This window comes from Myodes glareolus, chromosome 18 (assembly GCF_982192425.1).
Source record: "Myodes glareolus chromosome 18, mMyoGla1.1, whole genome shotgun sequence".
NCBI lineage: Eukaryota > Metazoa > Chordata > Mammalia > Rodentia > Cricetidae > Myodes > Myodes glareolus.
This window is the reverse complement of record NC_142043.1, coordinates 44,720,217-44,741,319: the sequence shown is the minus strand read 5'-3', so window position 1 is coordinate 44,741,319 and position 21,103 is coordinate 44,720,217. Positions and strand designations below refer to the sequence as shown.

Here is a 21,103-nt window from a genome sequence, read left to right as displayed (position 1 = left end):
TCTGTATGCAAGTGTCTCAGAGTATGACTGCTCAGTCTCTTACCCTTCAACGCTTGGAGCACCCTCTCAGTAATTCATCAATTATGCTGCTAAGAGGCAGAGGGCCAATAGTCAGGGCAATGCCCTTGCTGACACCCAGACAGTTCAAGGTCTTTAGCAAGATTATACTTAAGAGAGATCCCTTAAATAAAACCACTGCAGTGAACTCCTTAGGTCCCCACACAAAGTTCCTCTCACTAAAGTTGGAGTGTTTGGTCAACTTAAACAATTCTTTAAATTTCCCTCAGAGGTTAGGAGGCTTTGCTCTGGTTTTTCAAATGCTATTCCTGGAAAATATCCTTCTAGTGCTTCCTTTACTGTTGATCATGTCTTTTAACTCTTACCATGATGCATTAATATGTTCTTACCTCTAAACATCTTTTTAGAAAGATACAACACCACATTTGAGAAAGCTCCAAATATAGAAGAACAGTATTTTTAGCTGTGTTGACCTAAGAGATGCCCCAGTTACCAGGGAAACCTTTCAGTGCATCCAGGAGCTCTTTATATGGTGATGGTGACCAGCAGCTCCAGACTGCCAGGCTCTAAGGTACATTCTTATTTAGTTCCTACTCAGCAGAGCTTTCTCATACAAGTGCCAGTAACACCGGGACAGGAAGTCAGTGGGAGTTTTTATTCTTGACTACGCTTAATATGAGGCCTATTTCACCAATAAGGAAAAAAAAAACAATGAATTTTTAAGTACAGAAGGACAGAAGTAAAACACTTCATTGAAGTCATAGATTCTTCTGGTTAAAATCCATATGCCTCTCATTGCCAGTTACTTTCTGGATGTAGAATATGTTGGCCAGAATACAGAGGAACTGAAAGCTTTTTTTTTTTTTTTTTTTTTTTTTTTTTTTGCTAAAGCTGAAATGGTTACTTTCTTTCATGGGTTTTAAATTTTGTGATGTGCACAGAAAGGTGGACTATTTTAGCTGCCATGACTCATATTTTTATCATAAATGTGATAAAAGATGATGTGGAAAGGACATAGCAAGACTCCAGGAATCTGATGTTGACCAGATGGTGCAACTATTCTGACAACCAGTCCCCAGCTGGGCTGCAGTCTCTCTAAGATTCTTCAAATATCCTTTGTTCTAGCCCCTGAAAGCAGGTCACATGGTTACATATGAAGGGTCTTTGTTCAAAAAAGATTCTTTCACTCTTCTATAACCCTGGCAACTCCTGCCCTTCTGGGTAGTGAAATACTGATGAAGCACAGCCTCCCTCCCTTTAGTCTTTAAAGCAGCACACAATCCCTGTCAATAGAGGGCACTGGAGAGATGCTACAGGGTTTGGTTCCCTGGGCCTCCAGAGAGAACAGTCACAGATAACCAGATTCCTACAGCATGTTTGGCATCCCCAGTGTGCAGCTCCTGCAGGGCATGGCAGTCATCAGCATCTGCAATAGTGTGTTGGGCTCCTGTGGTACAAGGTAACCAGAAGTATACATTCCTCTGTGGCAGAGCTGATCCTGAGAGAATGAAAGCAGGAGAACTGGCTCCACCCCTCGCTCATTGCTGCAAGAGATGAATAGGCTGGGCAAGGCTGGAGAGCTCACCCTAGTGGTGAGGACAGGGGAGACTTGGTTCAACATTACAGCTGCAGCATGTTAAGGGACCTGACCCGTAGACACAAAGCTTCAGGATCTCTACAACACAGAACAACAGGATATCCAAGAAGAGTGCTAGTGAGGGCCCAGCATTGATAATGTAGTACATACCAGAGACAATGATTCTCGAACCAGAACAATGATTCTGCAATGAACACTTGCAAGTAAAGATACAAAGGAATTTATGGTGTGACTCACTGTGTCACACAGCAGATTTTAAGTTTTTTCTCTTTTTAAAATTTTTTCCTTTTTTCTCTTAAATTTTGTTTTATTAGGGGGGGACGCAAGGATGTGAAGGGATGGGGAAATGAATGGGATCAAGACCAAAATGATGTAAAAGACACATGGAATTTAAAAAGAGAGAGAGAGATGGTCTAGAGAGATGGTATGAGAAACAGTTGTTTTCTATCAAAGGTAGCTAACCTGACAAGAGTCCTCTCTTCTAATTGAGTAGAGGACCAGAGTTTGGTCTCCAGCACCTACATGAAGCTTCAGATCCAGAAGATTCAATGTCCTTCTTGCTTCTATAGGCAAGGGTATACATTCACAGAGACGTACATAAAAATAAAACTGAAGAAGTTATTCTCAGACATTAAGCTTTACTTTTAAAAAGCATGCATTTTCTTTTCGGATTGGACAAAGACCAAGAGAGGAAGCCCTGTAGTCAGAATCATGTAGTTGAAGCTCTCAAATTTTTAGGCTCCTTCCTCAACATGAGGAACTTGTCTCACTTAGAAACTTAAAACAGCCTTATTTGCTGCTGAAACTAGGAAGAGGTGGGAGGAGTAGGGAGCCAAACTAAGTACAGCCCAAGGAAACAAAGAGTCCTCAGAGGACACATAAAAAGAAACAGCTGAGGAATTTGAGGTCTCCAGTGAGTTCCCTTTGCTTCAGCAGATGAGGAAGCACACTGCCAGGGTGGACAGTCTCCAGGACAGGGGGTGGGGAAACCGGTCCTATGTGCAATGTGAAAGACGATATAACAACAATCTAGACTACTTGCTATGAAATAAGCTTTTATGAGACAGCATATCACACCTCATTCTCCCCCTCACACACACACCATCTATGGATCTCTCTCTGGTTCCCACAGAAAAAAATTAAATCCAACAACGGGCAGGATGAATTAACCTGAGTCTCTAAAGAGGGAAGCTGCCTTAATAGAACTGAATCAAACCTTACTTTCTTTTCTATTTATTTATTTATTTATTTATTTATTTATTTATTTATTTATTCATTCATCCATCCATCCATCCATCCATCCATCCATCCATCCATCCATCCATCCATCTATCTATCTATCTATCTATCTATTATGTACACAATACTCTGCAGGCCAGAAAAGGGCGCCAGACCTCATTACAGATGGTTGTGAGCCACCATGTGGTTGCTGGGAATTGAACTCAGGACCTCTGGAGGAGCAGGCAGTGCTCTTAATCGCTGAGCCATCTCTCCAGCCCTTCTCTTTTATCTACAATTTAGCCAGAGATCCAGCCTGAAACAAGATAGTGACTCAAGTGTCCTCCTAAGAACTCGGTTCAGAATGCTTCCTTCTGTCCATGCTGGTATAAGTCCTTGAGGATACTGCTCCTTCCTTCTAGCCACAGGAGTAGTGACAGCTAGTACACAGTTCCCACCTCAACCATAAACCTGTAAAAACAGTGTGCAACAGAGAATTCAGCAAACAGCCAAGAAAAGAGTACCATGGAGCCCAGGAAGATTATTAATGCTCAGTTAATTTTATAACTGAGCTATGAACACATATAGGTACCATGTGGGTTACATTTTTGTGCACACTTCTTTTTTATTTTGTTTTGTTTTTACAGACAGGGTTTCTCTGTAGCTTTGGAGGCTGTCCTGGAACTTGCTTTGTAGACCAGGCTGGTCTTGAACTCACAGAGATCCACTTGCCTCTGCCCCCTGAGTGTTGGGATTAAACGTGTTGCCACCACCGCCCGGCTTATGCACACATCTTAACACTGCTTAAAGAATGCCTAAGAAACTGAGAGGGGAAGCTCACACCTGCAATCTCACCACTCAGGAGGCAGAAAGAGGCTGAAGATCAGTGAAGGTTCAAGATCGGCCTCATCAACACAGTCAGTTCTAAAAAAGTCATGGCTACATAAGCAAGAGCAAGAATTGCTCTAAAAAAAAGTGAAATTAAATTTAAGCCTTTTATAAATGTAACTGTTATCAGGGGTTTTAATTCAAGATAACAAACACACTTAAAAGGCTTGTGGCCTTCCCAGTCCTTCCTCTTGAACCTTGAATCAAGCATTAGTGAAACCAATTTTTTTTTTAACAGCAATTCATAGACAAGAAAGCAAGAATGTGATAAAAACTAACTTGGCATAATGTCAGATGACTATTCTAGGTAAACAGAGAGAGAAGATGTGTTAATTAGGGGTTCTGTTGCTGTGATAAAACACCAAGACCAAAAGCAACTTGGGAAGGAAAAATGTTTATTCCTGCTTACAACTCAGGTCAGTCATATTTCATCAATGAGGAACATCTGGGCAGGACCTAGAAGCAGAGGCCATGCAGTAATGTTGCTAACTGGCTTACTCCTTAGGGCTTGCTCAATTTACTTTCTTATAGAACCCAGGACCCAGAGATAGCACTATCCACAATGGTCTGGTACCGCTCATATCAATCATCAATCAAGAATATGCCCCTCAGGCTTGCCTACAAGGCAATCTGATGGAGATATTTTCTCTATTGAGGTTCCCCAGACTGCTCTAGCTTATGTCAGGGTGACAATGAAACCAACCAAGCCAGAAGACCAATTTTCCAAGAGATTAAAGCCTATCAACAAATCAAACTATGAACCACTGAATGTTTCAACTAAACTAATAAAATGATATGGGCTGAAAGGAAGTGAAAATGCTGTCCCATCTAAATGACAGGTATCTATGCTGGCTGCAATATCAGTGCTTTCTCACCCAGAAATCAATATGTCACTAACTCTGCAGGTGCAGATTACCTACAGGCACAATATACGTAAACATCGATTTATAAACTGCTTATATAAACAGACTTTAACAGGTCAAGTTACCTTCTGTTATGCCTAGCATTTTCATTTGAATCTGGGCAGCACAAGCCATTATCATTAGTCATATTTTGGTTCTACAGTTTTATGTATTCACTCTCAATCTGGCAACACCAAGGAAACAGAACAAAACCAGGTGGCTTTTTTTTGGCTCCTTCACCATTACTAACTGGATAAGGTTTATCAGAACACACGAGCTACATTCAATGACCTACATTCTTGCTTCTGTTGCATTACCACACAAGCAGACCTGAGAAGTTAGGACAGGTGGAATGGTCTGCAAGCCCTGAAATACGAATTATCTGAGCCAAAAAGTAATGCCTAAACTTTGAAACTACTAGGCAATTTGTCATTCAATAACAGTAACTAATAACTGCTTAGACACTCCTACTATTTATCACTATGGCAGCACAGTATATTTTAATTGTTTATCTATTTTTGTTTTTTCTTGTTATTAGATAATATGTTGAGAACATATCCCCAATTACATGGAAGCAGAAACTTTAATAAATATAGACTGAATCAAAAGTGCCTAGACCAATGTAGAGTAAGTCAGAACACTTACAACCTAAAATAGCTTTTTTTACCTAGATTTTTTTTTTCTGGCAAATATCTATGAAGAACAGGTAGAAAATACTTTGTTTAAGATAAATCACCGACAGGCTAAGACTTTAGCTTTCACTTTTACGTTCAATGGTAAATTTTAACTTTTAAGATACAATCGAGTATACCCAGGACTTCCAGGTAGCCAATCCTGTTTAAAAAGACTGAGGCAAGGGTCTCTCTCTCTCTCTCCCTGCCCCCCCTAAGCTGGAAGCCTGAAAGCCCCATCAATTTTCCTTCTCTGGCCCTTCCTGCTCAGAGCTGGGTTCTCAGTGTTTCAGAGATGCACAGTTTGTTACATGGAGCTGTGATCAACTCTGGTCCTCATGACTGTACATTAAACACTCTTAACATTCATTTCTTTCTCCAACCCCGCAATAACAGATCTTATTTTAAAACCCAAGCAAGGGTATAGTGTCTTCTGGTAAGAGCCCATTGTGAGCACGGCCACTGTTGGCTGCAGTCTTAGGTCTAAACCACAATTGTTCAAAAATTATCAGTCTGCATGTTTAAGTTCTTTTTCCCTTCTTTGTGGAAAGGGAGAAACTAGTTACAGGATTATTGCAAAGATCCAATGAGAAAGCACTTGCTTCATCATTAGAAAACAATAAATGGCAAAAAAGGCTAAGCAGGTTTTAAAAAATATTGAATTTACATTTCGATATAGTATTATTTAGTAATTACTTTGCACAGCAGTAGTTACTGAATTTAGGGCCTTATACATCCAAGGCCCAGATATATGTGCTACAAAGTACGTGAAGTAAAAACAACACGATGGGTCAGAAAATGCATTTATAATTTTGGCAAGTTAACAACAGAATAGAATTGCTGATGAAATAATGTTTTTATCATTACTAGAACAGGTGGAGAAGTGGAAATTCTAGAACCTTTATACACTACTTCTGTGAATCTGTTCTGAGCCAGTTCTGGAAAAAATAAAATGGTCTGACAATCTAGCTAATCCAAAGTGAAACAAGCATACATCCTTACAAGGACGCATACATGAATTTCATTAGCAGTTTTATTTGAAATGGCCAAGACTGGAAATAAATTTAATGTTAAACTTAAAATAAATACTCTGTTCATAGTATAAACTACAATAATAAAATGGAATCAATTATTGATAACTGTACCAAAACAAATGCATCTAAAAATAATTATGCTAAGTAATCAAAATAAAACAAAAATATGGGCCAAGAGAGATGATTCAGTTGGTTAAGAGCACTTGCTGCTCTTGCAGAAGACCTGGGTTCAGTACCCAGTACCCACATGGCAGCTAACTGTAACACGCCAGTGCTGGGGGAGCCGATGTTCTTTTGGCTTCCAAGGGCACCAGGCATGCATGCTGTGCACAGATAAACATGCAGGAAAAACACTCAAAATAAATTTTTTAAAAACAGAAAGAATATAAATTCTAAAATCTGCAAACTAATCCAGTGACAAAAATTGGAGTAAAGGTCGACTAGGCATACAGGAAAGGAGAAGGAGATGGGAAAAACTATAGATATGTGAGGATGCATTGTGGACTGCACTGATGTGCCAGTGTATATATATTTATCAATATTGATCAGATTGAACAAAAGACTTATGTACTTTACTGAGATTCAATATAATGACTTTAAAATAAAAATGTGGTGGAATGACCTTTAACCCTATCTACTACTGTATGAGATCACTGCTGTGGGCTGAACTGTGTCCCCATAAAATGTCATGTACGCTGTTCTCTGTTAACTTTACAGTTCATGGGTTGGTGGTGGTTCACATCTATAACCCCAGCATTTGAGAGGTCGAGGTAAAAGACTGCCATTAGTTAAGAGTCCAACCTAGACTACATAGTGAGATCTAAGACAGTTGGGAACACATACTAAGACCTTGTCTCAAAAAATTTACAAACAAAAGAATACCCTTCACATATTCACTGTGCTCCTAAACTACAGAAATATAAATTTCAAATATGCTTTTCTATTCATTTCAGAGTTCTGACATATTGCTAATTTTATCTATGCATAAAGCTAAATAGCAGGTAGGCGTGAGTAGGGTAGAAGCATAAGCACAGGAAAGAGAGGCACAGATCCAGATCATCTCAGCAATAGGCCAGGGATCAGGTGAGGACTTCTGTAAAGGGCCAGATAGGGAATTTTTGTCTTTGTGAGCCATGCCAACGTGTATCATAATGTAACTGCCAGTTTAACACAAAACTGCCACAGATAACACATAGAAACAAGCACAGCTATGCCCCAATAAAACTATATACAGATAATATGAATTTCATGTTTATTTTTAGATAAAGAAACATTCTTTTTATTGATTTTTAATCACTAGAAAATTTAAAATATCTCTATGTAGGGTTTATAAAATTAGGCAGTGGGTCAGATTTGGCCTGAGGGTCATAGTTCACTAACACACTAAAATGTTTTAGAGTAGGTACTAAAGTGATGAATTTTGATTTGTCCCTAAATCAGTTATTTACTCATCTCTTATATTTGAGGGAAAGCAAACATGACTTTGAATATTTTAAAGAGATTTGTTCAGATGTGTTGATCATCTGGGTTTCCTAAAAGCAAATAAAAAAAGCACAGTTTAGGTGGGAAAATAGAGTAAAGAACAGCTAAGAAAGTATATATATTGTAAATGCTATTTAGGGACAACTTTTTTTTTTTCCTGGAAAAAGAGGTCAGTGCCCTCAAACTCAGAATGACTTCTAAGCTTCCTGAATCTCCAGGGCTCAAACATGGTTAGGAATATCCCAGGTATAAAGTGGGCATAAAATAGCTTCCAGGTCCTGGGTGCAGTGGCTCAAACCTCCAACCTTGGCAGAGGAGGCAGAGGCGGTCAATCTATGAGTTCTAGGTCAGTCTGGTCTACTGAGTAAGTTCCAGCCAGACAAGGCTACATAGCAACACTCTCTCAAAAAAACACAACAAAACAAACAAAAAGAACTTTCAGGTCATATTTAATACATTAAAACAAAGTCTATAAAGCCAAATACTATGTGACCTTTTAGTGTCTTATAAACAATGTCAAGTTTAAAGGTACATCCCTTTTCATGTGTGTTATAGAATCATTCAAAACATTGTATTTTAAATTTCAGATCAGTCTTTTTTTTAAACATTTATTTATTTATTATGTATACAATATTCTGTCTGCGTGTATGCCTGCAGGCCAGAAGAGGGCACCAGACCTCATTGCAGATGGTTATGAGCCACCATGTGGTTGCTGGGAATTGAACTCAGGACCTTTGGAAGAGCAGGCAATGCTCTTAACCGCTGAGCCATCTCTCAAGCCCCTCAGATCAGTCTTTTATTTAAAATTAAAAGAAAGGTGTTTTCTGGCAGTGGCCTTTGTCCTTCCTAGTCTTCGACAAATCTGTTAAGAGTTCATCCACATGTTCAGAAAAGGAACATGGCAGCAAAAAGTTAAAAGTGTGAATGGGCTTTGTGCAAGAGTGAGATAACATGAAAGGTATTGGGTACTTCATGTACTCAAACATGAGTGCTCATAGGGAAAACATCTGTTGATCCAATGCTAAAAGATGTTCCCTAAATAGAGAGGTTATGTCCTATGCATTCCTGAACCTTTACTTGGCACAGTAGGCACTCAATTAAAAGTAGATAAATGATGTCTTAACCTCTTGACACTATTATCACTCTGTACTATCTGGACTATTACCAAGATAATATTTGCCTCACAGAGATGGCTGTGAGGACTTTTATAATGGTAAATGATATACACTGTAGGTAGTTGTTTTTAACCCACACTTAGAACTGAGGCACTGAAACTTGGGGGCACACAACTTCAAATTCATTACTCTCCTGACTCTTCTTAGCTAAGAAAGATGTGTTAATATTAAAATATAACTAGAGGAGAAATCTCACCTCTCTAAACAGATTTTACAAGTCCCTGGGAAAAACTATACCTTTGTAATATGGAAAGTGATTCTCCAGTCTCAGGAGACAAGGACAGAAACACAGCCACTGTTGTTCTACTGGGAACTACATCACCAGAATGAGGAGAAAAACATTTTTCTTTAATTCATTGTAACAAATAGCACTTAACTATTACTTCTTTTCATTTAAATTCTAGGGCTAAATATGTAGTTTCAAAGATCACTGTAACTATATAAATCAACTACCTAGTAGGGCATTTAAGTAATTTTATTCATGGGTACTTTAGGTCTGAAAATAAGTATGAGGGTTACTTTAATATATTTTACATATCTTAAATTTTTTTAACAAGAAATTCTAAGAGTCTCCAACCTGAAAATAAAACTTTGTTGTTATTGTTTACTAACTTCACTCTTAGATTCTGAGTATACAAATCTAGACCGGTGGCACGGCTCATTGACTGAGTACTTGCCTAGCATGTGTGAAGCCCTGGGTTGGACTGCCCTTCTCAAAGGGAGAGATCAAAAGTAAAATGTATTTCAAACTCTGAAGCCTTTAAATTCTGTTTAATCTGATGAATTCCAAATTAATACAGTAAATGTTGCCAAGAGTCATTTTACATTGTAAGAACGAAAGCATGAACACTGGCTAGCATTAACAACAGTTCTTCAGTGTCCAATATGCTCGTCAAAAACTGATGAAAGCCAGTAATGTTCAAGTAAGTCTCTCTCTCTGAAAGTACAGGTTCTGTAATATAGCTAGCCACAACAAATCAGAAATTCGGAGATTTTTAAAAGCTTGTCAATTGTTCCCTGCCAAAAGAGAATATCTACAAGGTACAGATAGCACTCTGCCATCTAATAAGAATATTCTAATACTTAAGTTCAAAAACAAACTAAGGCTTAGATATAGCAAATTATTTTTCCAAATGCTTCTCTTTACCCACTTTCTGTCAGCAGGAAAATAGGAGCACTTTCTATCCAGGAAAAAGAAAACCCAAATCCCTTTTCACAGTAACACAGGGGCTTAATGCTCTAGGAACTTTCAGAACACCGTATCTAAAGGAACTTTCGCCAGTTACAGCAAAAGCTATAATTATGCTTGTTTTAGATAAATTAACTTGAAACTAAAACAACTTATCTTTTTGTTAATTTAGTCTCCAGATTTTTGATGTCCTTCATTCCTAAACTGTGTTCAGCAGTTTCACAACATTCCTTAGTTACACCACTTCAGTAACAAAGAATCCCAGGAACCCCTCCCAGCCCCCGCCACACACTGAGTCAAATTTCTCACAGAAATCTGCTCTGATATACCCACAGGGAAAATCAGTTCCTTCCAGTTGAAAAGTTACTCTGGATGCATCCAAAGATGCACCAGCTGCCCAGGTGTGAAGAAGAGCTGAACGGTGGACAGGCTTGTGTGGGCTTGGAAAGAGTGGGAAAGGACTCCAGTGCCACAACGCGGCTCTTTCCCAAAGAACACTGCATCCACTAGGGTGTGAATCACTGCTCCAAGCCTCAGGAACCTTGCCCCGAGGTCAGCCCTGACTGCACTCACCTCAGCTCTTCCTCAGGCAACCCATTTACTCTTAGACTGTCAGGGCGATCCCGCCTTCTCCGGTAGAGACCCGACTGTGAAAGCTCCTTCAGCTGTAATGCACTCATAGTTTCTCTGCACAGCAGTTATGGACTCTTTGGAGCGCTTATGCTAGCCGAGTGCTGCCAGCTCAGAAAGGCAGTGTCCTCCGCAGAAGGACCTCAGCACACCTGACTCCGGGTTAGAAAAACTCCAGGCAAAGCAGGCCAGGCCAGTCGGCTGAAACTGCTTCCTGTTTCTTTGGTACACACCCTCCTCTGCAAGACATGACTTGCCTTATCTCTGGGCCCGGTACCTAGGGAAGGGGGAGTCAGTGACCCACATGGCCCATGTGGTCACCAATAAGCAAATTTCTTATGAATAATCATACCAATTCCTTTATAAAAATCTCTCCAAGATTTTTCCAAATTAAAGTTGGGGGAAAAAAATCTAGCAAAGTAATGCTTAAAGAAGGGTCCAGCTCTGTTTTATGTGCCAGGAAATCCATTAACATTTCACAGACAGCTGTCAGTATAGAGAAATGCCTGGTCATCAGTAGCTCTTTGGGACATTTTCCCTAAAGAAAAAAAAAAGGGCAGAATTCCAAAGGAAGCAGTCCAATTCCTTCCTCTCTCACCACTCTAAATGCTCCTTAGAGAAGTGTCAAGTCCATCCCCTCCCCTTAAATATTTCTAAAAAATTCATAAACGGGAGGAAGAGTGTTTCTTCTGCTAAATTCTGTTAGATGACTTTCTGATTCTGTGCCTACTTTCTGAGAGTAATCACAACTTACAGTCACCTCTGCTGGGTAACACTTATCTCAGGTTGCCTGCCTACAGGTGCCAATATTTATCTATGTATCTGATCTTGGAAAGGAAGGAAAAGGGGCTGCAGATGACAGAGGACACAGAAATGCTGTGTCACCTGCTCCAATGGTTGCAGTATACCAGGCAGAGCACCACCCACCAGGCCAATTAAGTCCCTCTCTGGACCTACAACACAGCACAAATACAGGCTGGCTGCTGGCTAGTTGTTAGTCAAAAGCTTGATTTGTGGTTCTAGTAATTATTCTTTGGGCAATTTGTACCATTCTTTTGCTTTTAGAATCTTCTTCACAAGAGTACAGAAAGGGGGCTGGAGAGTATAGTTCATTGGAGAGTGTGTTCATATCATGTTCAAGGCCCTGAGTTTAAAACTAAGCACCACCCAAAAAGAAAGAAAACACATTTCTATAGCATAATATAACTAGTACTTTTAAAAGAGGTTTTTTTTTTAAAAAAAAAAAAACTGATGCCACATGCTGACAAGGAAACAGCTTGGTGATTACTGAAATTTACTTACACAGGAAACAGAACTGTGTGGGATGGATCCTGTACCGATGAGTCTGTGGTTAAAAGGATGTGAAGACAGTAACAACAAAAGTTCCAAGCCCTGTAACAAACAAGCTATGACAGCAGTTGCTCTCTGACATCTCAAATGGCTGAGCTGACAAGTAGGAATTTTAGTAAATCAATGTTTATGCTGCAATGAAACTGCTACAAAGAATAAAATTAAATTCTGAGCTTTAGCTGCTTTTGTGGGGGGTGTGTGTGGGGGGTGGTTTAAAGCAGGCTTTCTCTGTGTAACAATTCTAGCCGTCCTGGAACTTGCTTTGTAGACCAGGCTGGCCTCAAACTCAGAGATCTGCCCTCCTCTGCCTCCTGGAATTAAAGGCATGTGCCATCACTGCCTGGCTGCTGAAGGTTCTTTAAACCACTGTCTTGGTGAAGACAGACAAAGGATGGAAGGAAGGAAGAAAGGAGAGGGAAAGGGGGGACACTTTACCTTTCTCCTTCACCCTGAAGACACAGAGCTAGGTAAGAATACACAGGCACCAACATAAACTCCAAAACTTTGAAAAAAAAGTTATACAAACATCTGCAAAATACACTACTGACTAGCACCCAGACAACCAGCACTGGCTCCACACTACCAGGTGGGAGTGCATTACCCACAGTGCACAATAGAGTGGTACGGGCAGAAGATCTTGAATTTTTTTTTTTTTTAGTTTTGTTGTTGCTTTGTTTCTGGAGACAAGGTCTTACTATGTTGGCCTTCCTGATTTATAACTTGCTACATGAACCAGGCTAGCTTCAAAATCATAGAGATCTGCTTGCCTCTGTCTCCCAAGTGCAAGAATCAAAGTATATACCACTATGCCCAGCCCCCTTTTTATTTATTGAGACAGGATCTCATGTATCTTAGGCTGGTCCTGAACTCACTAGATAGACAAAGATGTCTTGAATGCCCTAACCTCCCACCCTCAGGTGGCCTATAGGGGTGTTCCAACTACTCCTAGTTGCCTGGTTTATACAATGCTGAGGACTCTTGCATGTTAAACAAGCATTTTACCAGTCCCAGTCCTTGGACCTGAGCTATATGCCCCCAGACCCCAGTTCTTTTTATTCTTCAAATATACTTTTCCATAGAAAAAGTTATCAACTGTGCCCAAATTTTATGTTAAGATTTAGTTCAAAAGAGTCTTCAGTTTCAAACAACCGTCTTTGCATAATTTTTACAGTACAGAGGACAGACAAGTGCTTTGACCTACATGACTAAACAGAAATCTTTCCATTTCTGTATTAAGATTTTGACTGCCAGCTCAGCCTTGCATTCAGTGCAGGATTCACACCCCTGGTTTTCATGTGGCCTCACCACTGTATAATATCCATTACTGGAGACTTTGCCTATCTTTGGACACTTGGAGTAGTGACCACTTCCTAAGATTTCTAGGTCTCTCCTGTTCCTAGTGGTTACAAAGAACAATGGTACCCAAGTTGTTGGTTTCCCACAGTTTTCCAGCCTGCATCTACCCTTGCGCAGCTAGAAGCTGCATAAGCCTCACTACAACTTTCCAGACCATTCTGTCCTTTCTAGCTTGTTGAGTTCTTGTTGACTCTGGCATGAAATAGTGATCTGCTCCAATTTAATATCAACTGCAAAGCTGATAATTTCTTCTGTAAGTTTAAACTTCTGACTGAAATGATTAAATACAAAGTTCTATTGAGTGCTCTGCAAGATCTTTCTCCTCTCAGGCTAACAATTACCCATAGTTTTCTATTTTCTAGGATTCGGGGACCTTTTGTGATTCTGATAAAGTTAATGACTCTCTCACAGAAAATACATGTGAACCCTACATTTTACATCAGTGTTACAAAACTGACAGACCCCTTTAAAAGTCCACAGATAATTCTTTAGATCTTCCCTGAGCATCTATTTCTCCCTTTCCGAATACCTCCATTCAGTGTGTGCATTCTAAGCGTCACAGTGTGTGCTCGTCTGGACCTAGCTGCTCAGCAGCAGGCTATGCACTGTTTGGGAAAGTTTCTCTTGTCTGTTCTAAATTTCTCTCAGTCACCAACCTTCTTATCTATTCAAACTATCTTTTAAAATGCAGGTCGATTACTTATTGACTCTTCTTAAAATCCTTTCCATGGCTCCGCTGCCTTTGTAACAGTATAAACAAAGAGAATGAGGTGTGCCATCTGGTGCCAGTAGAGCCTGCCCCTGGCTCCTAGGCCCCTAGCCTTCTGGATTCCAGGCAGTTGCTAGGACAGACTATTCTCATTTCCTGGTTTCTGCCAATGCAGCCTGTAAGTCTAGAAGGATTCTTGCAGGGTTTGCTCTTAGTCACCCCGCTATGTCTTGGGCAAAGACAGGATGCCTTTCTAGACCTCTCCCGCCAGTCAATCCCCTCTGTTCTATGGACTCCTGTGCTCCCTCTGTGATGGAAACAACACAGTTTCACTACTGGCTGTTTAGTTGTTTCTTGAGACAGGATACTATGTAGCTCAGGCTGTCCTCAAACTCGCGGCAGCCTGTCTGTCTCCTTAGGGTTCTGGATGTTTTGCTCTTAACATTCCACATTATCTAAGTGAAATTTAAAATTTTTTAAATTTATTTTTTATTTCATGTGCATGAGTGTTTTGCCTATACATATATCTCCTCTCTCTCTCTCTTTCTCTCATCTATCTATGTATGTATATCACATGCATGCCTGTGCTCATGGAATCCAGAATAAGGTATCTGATCCCCTGGAACTAGAATTACAGGTGATTTAAACCATCATGTGGGTGTTGGGAAATAAACCTGGGTCTTCTGTTAAGAGCAGCAAATGCTCTTTAACTGCTGAACCATTGCTCTAGATCCCTCTAAACGAGATTTTTAAAGACATACTAGGTAGTCTATAGTTTTAGAATGCACTTCATGAAATTTCAGAGCTTATAAAAAATGGTAGATTTGAAGACAGTCTTCCACAAGTACAAAAACTTATGGGCAAATTAGCCTAAATGTACATCTGAACTTGTCAAAGTACAGTTTTCAGCAGCCTGTTACAAGTAATCGCTTCAGGCACAGGAAGGTAAAGAAACCTAACTGAACCTTAACCACCTAAATGGTGTTTCTGAGTTACCTATTTCTTCTCCTTATAGTTAACAAGAGCCACACAAGAGCCACAAAACAGCCTCCACACAGAATTGTAATTAACCAAGGCTCATTACCAGAATCGTCTACACTAGGTCCAGAAGGCCTATAAACTGGATGAATAGCTGTGCAGTCTCAGACCATTCACTTCTATATGTGATATGTAACGAGAAGAATTTTGTTTTATAACTAACTTTGGATTCGACAAAAAATGATCCCTTTTTAGCTTAAGTTTTTCATAGATAGTAGTTTGCGGGGGAAACACATTAGGAGCTGGAGAGCACGTCCTGCACTTGCAGAGGACCATTCCCAGCGTGGCTCTCTCTGTTTCCTGTGAGCTCTCTGCTGTCTCCGCTGCCATGCTTTCACTCTGCCACCACGGGCATTAGCCCTCTAAAACCATAAATCCAATTAGACACTTTCGCTTCTAAGTTGCCTTGGTCGTAGTGTTTTGCCCCAGCGACCGAGAGTAATAAGACATCCCTTACCCCCACACATGTGTTATGGCAAGCACATACACATAGACATGCATACACAATCAAAACTAAAAGTTCACAGAAACCTGACTAAGTCAGAAACATGGCAATTGCTCTTAAAATCAACAACATGGGGGGCTGGAGAGATGGCTCAGAGGTTAAGAGCACTGACTGCTCTTCCAAAGGTCCTGAGTTCAATTCCCAGCAACCACATGGTGGCTCACAACCATCTGTAATGAGATCTGGTGCCCTCTTCTGGTGTGCAGGCAGACACACAGACAGATACTGTATACATAATAAATAAATAAATAAATAAATAAAGTCAACAACATGGGATCATTTAACATTAATAAATATTCTCAAGAGCAAGGTTTCTTCATAAATTTTCAAAGAATAAAATTCTAGGTTATCAAGCCAATTGCATGCTATTATTTATTTTATTTATTATTATTACTGGAAACAGCTCTGGATGTCTTGGAACTTTCTATGTGGAACAGGTTGACTTTGAACTCACAAAGATCTGGCTGCCTCAGCTTCCCAAGTACTAGAACTAAAAGTATATGCCAGCATATCCAGCTGCAATACTGAACTTTAAACTTTTATTTATTAGTGTGTAAATGTGTGGTATGTTGCAGCTATAGATTCTGAGGACAACTCTGCAGAGGTGGTTTTCTCCTACTTTCACAGCGGTTCTAGGTATTGAACTGTCACTAGACCAATATGCCAAATATTTTTACCCACTGAGCCATCTCATCAGTCTTCTAATCTCAGATGTTTTTCAAGGAATCAAGAACATCAGATGGATAGGGTGGAAAGGGTCTAGAGAGAACAGGTGACATTAAGATGATAGTTTCATTTCTGGAAACTTACTTGTGGTTGTCATATAAGTACACAGGAAGTCATTTTGTTACAGCGAAAACAGGTTAGGGTTAAAAGGAATGTTGGAGTTAAAATAGTGAGGTCTAGAACACATAAGAAGGGAAATAAAAGGGCATATAGCTGGGTAAGAGACAGCCAAGTGGACCAGGTAAGAGGAAGGCCAAGGCTCTGGGAAAAACAAGTCAGTGTTGGCCCGGCAGTTGGATCCCACTTCCACAAAACACAGCCCTCACTGAGAAACACGTACAAGGTATCACTGTTCTTTCGAATATAGTTGCTTCTAATGCAGCTACCTGAAACAGAAACTTAATTATGGATAAGAATAGCCAGTCAGGACATGGGACCTAGATGTGAGGTAACTAAGAAAGACTGCAGCTACATTACGGTAGCCGTAATAAAGGAGCTAGCTTCCCACTATCGTAAAACTACAGATGTTCACGAAAACATGAGAACAGAGAAAGCACAGTCTAATTAATGGCTGACAGATCGTTAGTCAGAGACTAGCAACACTTGTATGTTGACATGACCAGCAATGCCTACTCAGGCTTGGGGCCAGCAGCTATGCCAAGATTATAACAGGAGTTTCAATCCATACACATGACACTTAACTGGGTAAACCTTATGTGAACATAGATTGAACCAAGGGAATATGCATGGAAATGTGGGCCCCTTATTGGTTCAATTTGTCTGTTAAGTTTACTAACTCAGGGGAGTTTTGAGACAGTGAGCATTTGGCATACTTGAGACAATAGTCTCCTTCAAGAGCAGTTGTTTTACCCCATTAAATTCACTGGTGGGTTGTTTGTTATTGTTTTGTTCTGTTTTTCTTTTGGAAAGAGAGAGGCTAAATTAAATGTTTGTGACAGTTTTGTCCCAGGTTAAGATTACCTCACATTAGGGGCTGTAGAAGTAGTTGGTGGACTCCTTGAGGTGTTTTGGCCTGAGTTTGATCCCAGAACCCATGTAAAAAAACAGAGTGTGCATAGAGCCAATTGTTGGTGGAGGTGTAAGTGTGCTGACCAGACAGTCCAGCCAATTGGCAAGTGTAGGTTCAGTGAGAGACTCTGTCTAAGAAAATAAGGTGGAGAGTGGTAGAGGAAGACACCTCATCATCCAACACACACACACATGCGTGCACACACGCACGCATTATGAACATACACACAAATAATAAAAATAAAAATAAACTAAATGAAAAAGTGGATGGCTCCTGAGGAAGGATACAAGGCTGACTTTCTGCTGCCACAAGAATTTGCCCATACACAAACATATACCAAACACATATACCCCTACACACAAAACCTGAAGGAAAAAAAAAAGATGACTGTGCTATCTAGGCTCCCTGACTGAGCACACTTTGCTCTTCCTCTTTTGCAATTAGAAATCTCACTCCCAAAACAGGAGCCAAGGGCAGCTTTATATATGCAGCCTTAGCAAACATTTTTTGATGGCCTCCACCATGACCTTCATGATAAGTCCTTTGTGTGGAGGCAGGAAGACAAGAAAGACACTGAGCGACCTATGGGCTTCTCCTGATCATTATCCTCTTCATTTTCTCTTAGGCAAACTACTCCAAAGATGTGAGCTGTCTAGGACATCCAGGACTAGAAACAGGCATGTTGGCCACTCCAGCCCTAACACACCTGCCTTGGGAGAGAATGAAGTGTCTGCTCAGCAAAGCACCTGCACCTGGAGGGCAGGCAGACAAACATGAAGGACTGCATCCTTCCTCCCTACAGTAGGGTACAACTCAAATGGTTAAGGGAACACCATCATATCCCAGTATGGTGTGCCTGTCTGGTTACTTCCCAGCTTTCCACCCCAAACACCCACATTCACCTTGGAACTGCTTCTGGGGCTGTCCATGACCTTCGCCATAGTTCAAACACATCATGTAGTGTCTGGAAGATGCTGCTGAGTTTTGCAAGGAAAGCAGATTTTACAGGCAACTCTAAATCCCTCACTAATGTAAGCTCTGATGGAATCATGGCTTTGTCTTTAAAAACACTGTACCTCTGAGCTTGGGAACCAAGAGACTTTTCGGAGGTGTGACTCTGTTCTTGGTTTGGCCGTTAATAAAGGACTCAATACTTTTAACTGGCTTAATCAGCGTGGTTACCAGTAACTATCTCGCATGGATTATTTCACAACATACTTTAGGTAAGAGGAATACATAGAAAGACATACTTAATTAGCAGGAACCATGCCTGGGTTTAATCCCAACACCCCAAACAAAGCAACAACAAAACCGAAACAACCAAACAATATAAACTCCTAAGAACTGTCTACATAAACCCAGATTTTCACATAAGAATGGACTTAAAACAAGTTAGCAGCAGGGCATAGTACCTCACATCTTTAAAACCAGCACTCAGGAGGCACAGGCAGGCAGGTCTCTAAGAGTTTGAGGTCAGTCTGGTCTACACAGTGAGTTTAGTATAGCCAAGGTTATGCAGAGAGACTGTGTCTAAAAACCTAAACCAAACTAAACCAAACCAAAAGTTACCATTGTTTCTTTAATCTTTCCTGGGGAGAAAGGAACAAATACCCATTCACCTCAGATGGAGTAAATGACAGCTTAAAAAAATAATTTCACCAAAGTCCAATTTGGTGAAACAACCAGGTTATTGGGCTTATTTATAGAACGAACGAAAGTCAGGGGTTACTTGCAGAAGCATGGCTAATTTATTGGCAGCTGCATCAGTAGGAAGCATACCTCAGCATGGGTGACAGCTAAGGAAACCTGCACCCCTAAAGCTCCCTGAATAACTTGAGTCAGATGGAACAGCCTCCCCAGGAGATGTAAGTTGTACAACTCTGCAGATACATTAAGAATCTTGTAAATTTCAGGAATTTCCTTAGACTTTATAGCTTAATTTCCTTTTAGAGTCTTAATGACCCTTCTTCAGGATAGCATGTTTCAACTGTGAGGGAGTTGTTACATAAATATACATAATACACACACACACACACACACACACACACACACACACATATATATGCCTATTTAAGTAATACAGCTGTAAATATTGTTTCTGTTTATTCTACTGTAGACTTTGTAGCACATCTATGTCTCCAAAATATATTGCTAAATAAAACATTCACTATGGGAGAAAAAAGCAGAACTTGGTGACACACATCTGTAATCCCTGAACTTGAGAGGTTGAGGCAGGAAGGTCAAGAGTTTGGGACACCGTGGGAGGATTATCCTGTCTTAAGAAAAGGAAAACAGATCAAATGAAAACCCAGCTAGTGAAGTATCTATTATATGTGAAAGAAGATGAGGCAGAGGTACTTTTATACTCCACAGTAGCAGCTGAAAAGCCAAGCTGAACCCACAGCTGTGCTTCTTTCCCTGGCCTTGGAATTCACAAAGTGTATCTGAAAAAAACAAACCACGATCCCTGCCTTGGTTATGTCAAATGTCACCAGGTTACCAAATTCTTAGGTTCAGTATAAACTGCTTAAGTTGTATTTCCTCATCTCAGGCATCAATCTGTCTTCTTCCTTTTATTCACTGCTTCTGCCTTTTTCCCCGAGACAGGGTCTCACGATGTATCTCTGGCAGCCTTATGTGGACAAGCTTTAAATGCACAAAGATTCACCTGCCTTTGTCTCTCTAGTGGTAAGATAAAGGTATGTGGCACTAGCCTAGCTTCTCCCTAGCTCATACAGGCTGAGGATTCCTCCTCTGTAAACAGGGGCAGGGGGTGAAGACCCAGGCAGCACAGAAAGACTGTAAGCAGCAGGATAAGAAAGGACATTAGCTAGAGCCAGGATGGTAGTGCTCAGCACAGAAAGAAGGCTGTCAGGTGCACCAACCAGGAAGCAAAGTGGAGAAGCGAAGGTAGCTAACTGACTAGGAGGGGCAGAGAGGAGCTGCAGGCTCCGGCATTGCTAACATTCTTCTTCACATTCTTTTATCCACATAGCAACAAAACAGACCTGGTGAAAGAACCTGAGTTTAACTTCACGTGGCTATAATTTTGCTAACTGAAAGTCTAGCATTTAAAGTTTACTTTGAATCTAAAAAAAAAAAATAGTTTTTTTAAAGTTCACAAAATTAACCAGGGGATCTATCTCAGTTGGTAGAGTGTCTAGTATGCACAAAATTGTGGGTTCTATCAATGGTACTACATAAAAACCGGGTGTGGTGGGGCCTAGTTCTGGGGAGGTGGTAGCAGAGGGATCAGAAATTCAAAATCATCTTTGGTACTCAAGGCCAGCCTGGCTAAGTCAGACTCTGTCTCCACAGGTGTGGTGGGGGAATGGGGACAGGGTGACTCAGCAGGTTAAGCATTTACCTGGCAAGTATGAGGAACTGAGTTAGATCCCCAGAGTCTTCTTTCTTTGATATATCCATTTGTTTTTGAGACAGGGTCTTAACAATCAAATCTACTATTCAGCTATTAGACTCTGTTTAGATTCCAGTTTAAACAAACCAACAATAGAAGGATATTCTTAAAACAAATGGGGAATTGTGATTACAAACCAGGCTCTAAGGATGCTGGGGAATCTCTGT

At 40.4% G+C, this 21,103-nt stretch overlaps 1 protein-coding gene across 1 annotated transcript in view; it reads right to left on the bottom strand.

The window, feature by feature from the left end:
- The window catches only part of Lims1 (LIM zinc finger domain containing 1), a 58,340-nt gene extending 47,358 nt beyond the window's left edge, over window positions 1–10,982 (bottom strand). Inside the window, exon 1 of the mRNA XM_087898127.1 lies at window positions 10,748–10,982. Coding sequence (XP_087754253.1) covers window positions 10,748–10,854 — 107 coding nt within the window. The 5' untranslated portion in view covers window positions 10,855–10,982. The remainder of the gene's footprint in view (window positions 1–10,747) is intronic.
- Between the last annotated feature and the right edge of the window lie 10,121 nt (window positions 10,983–21,103).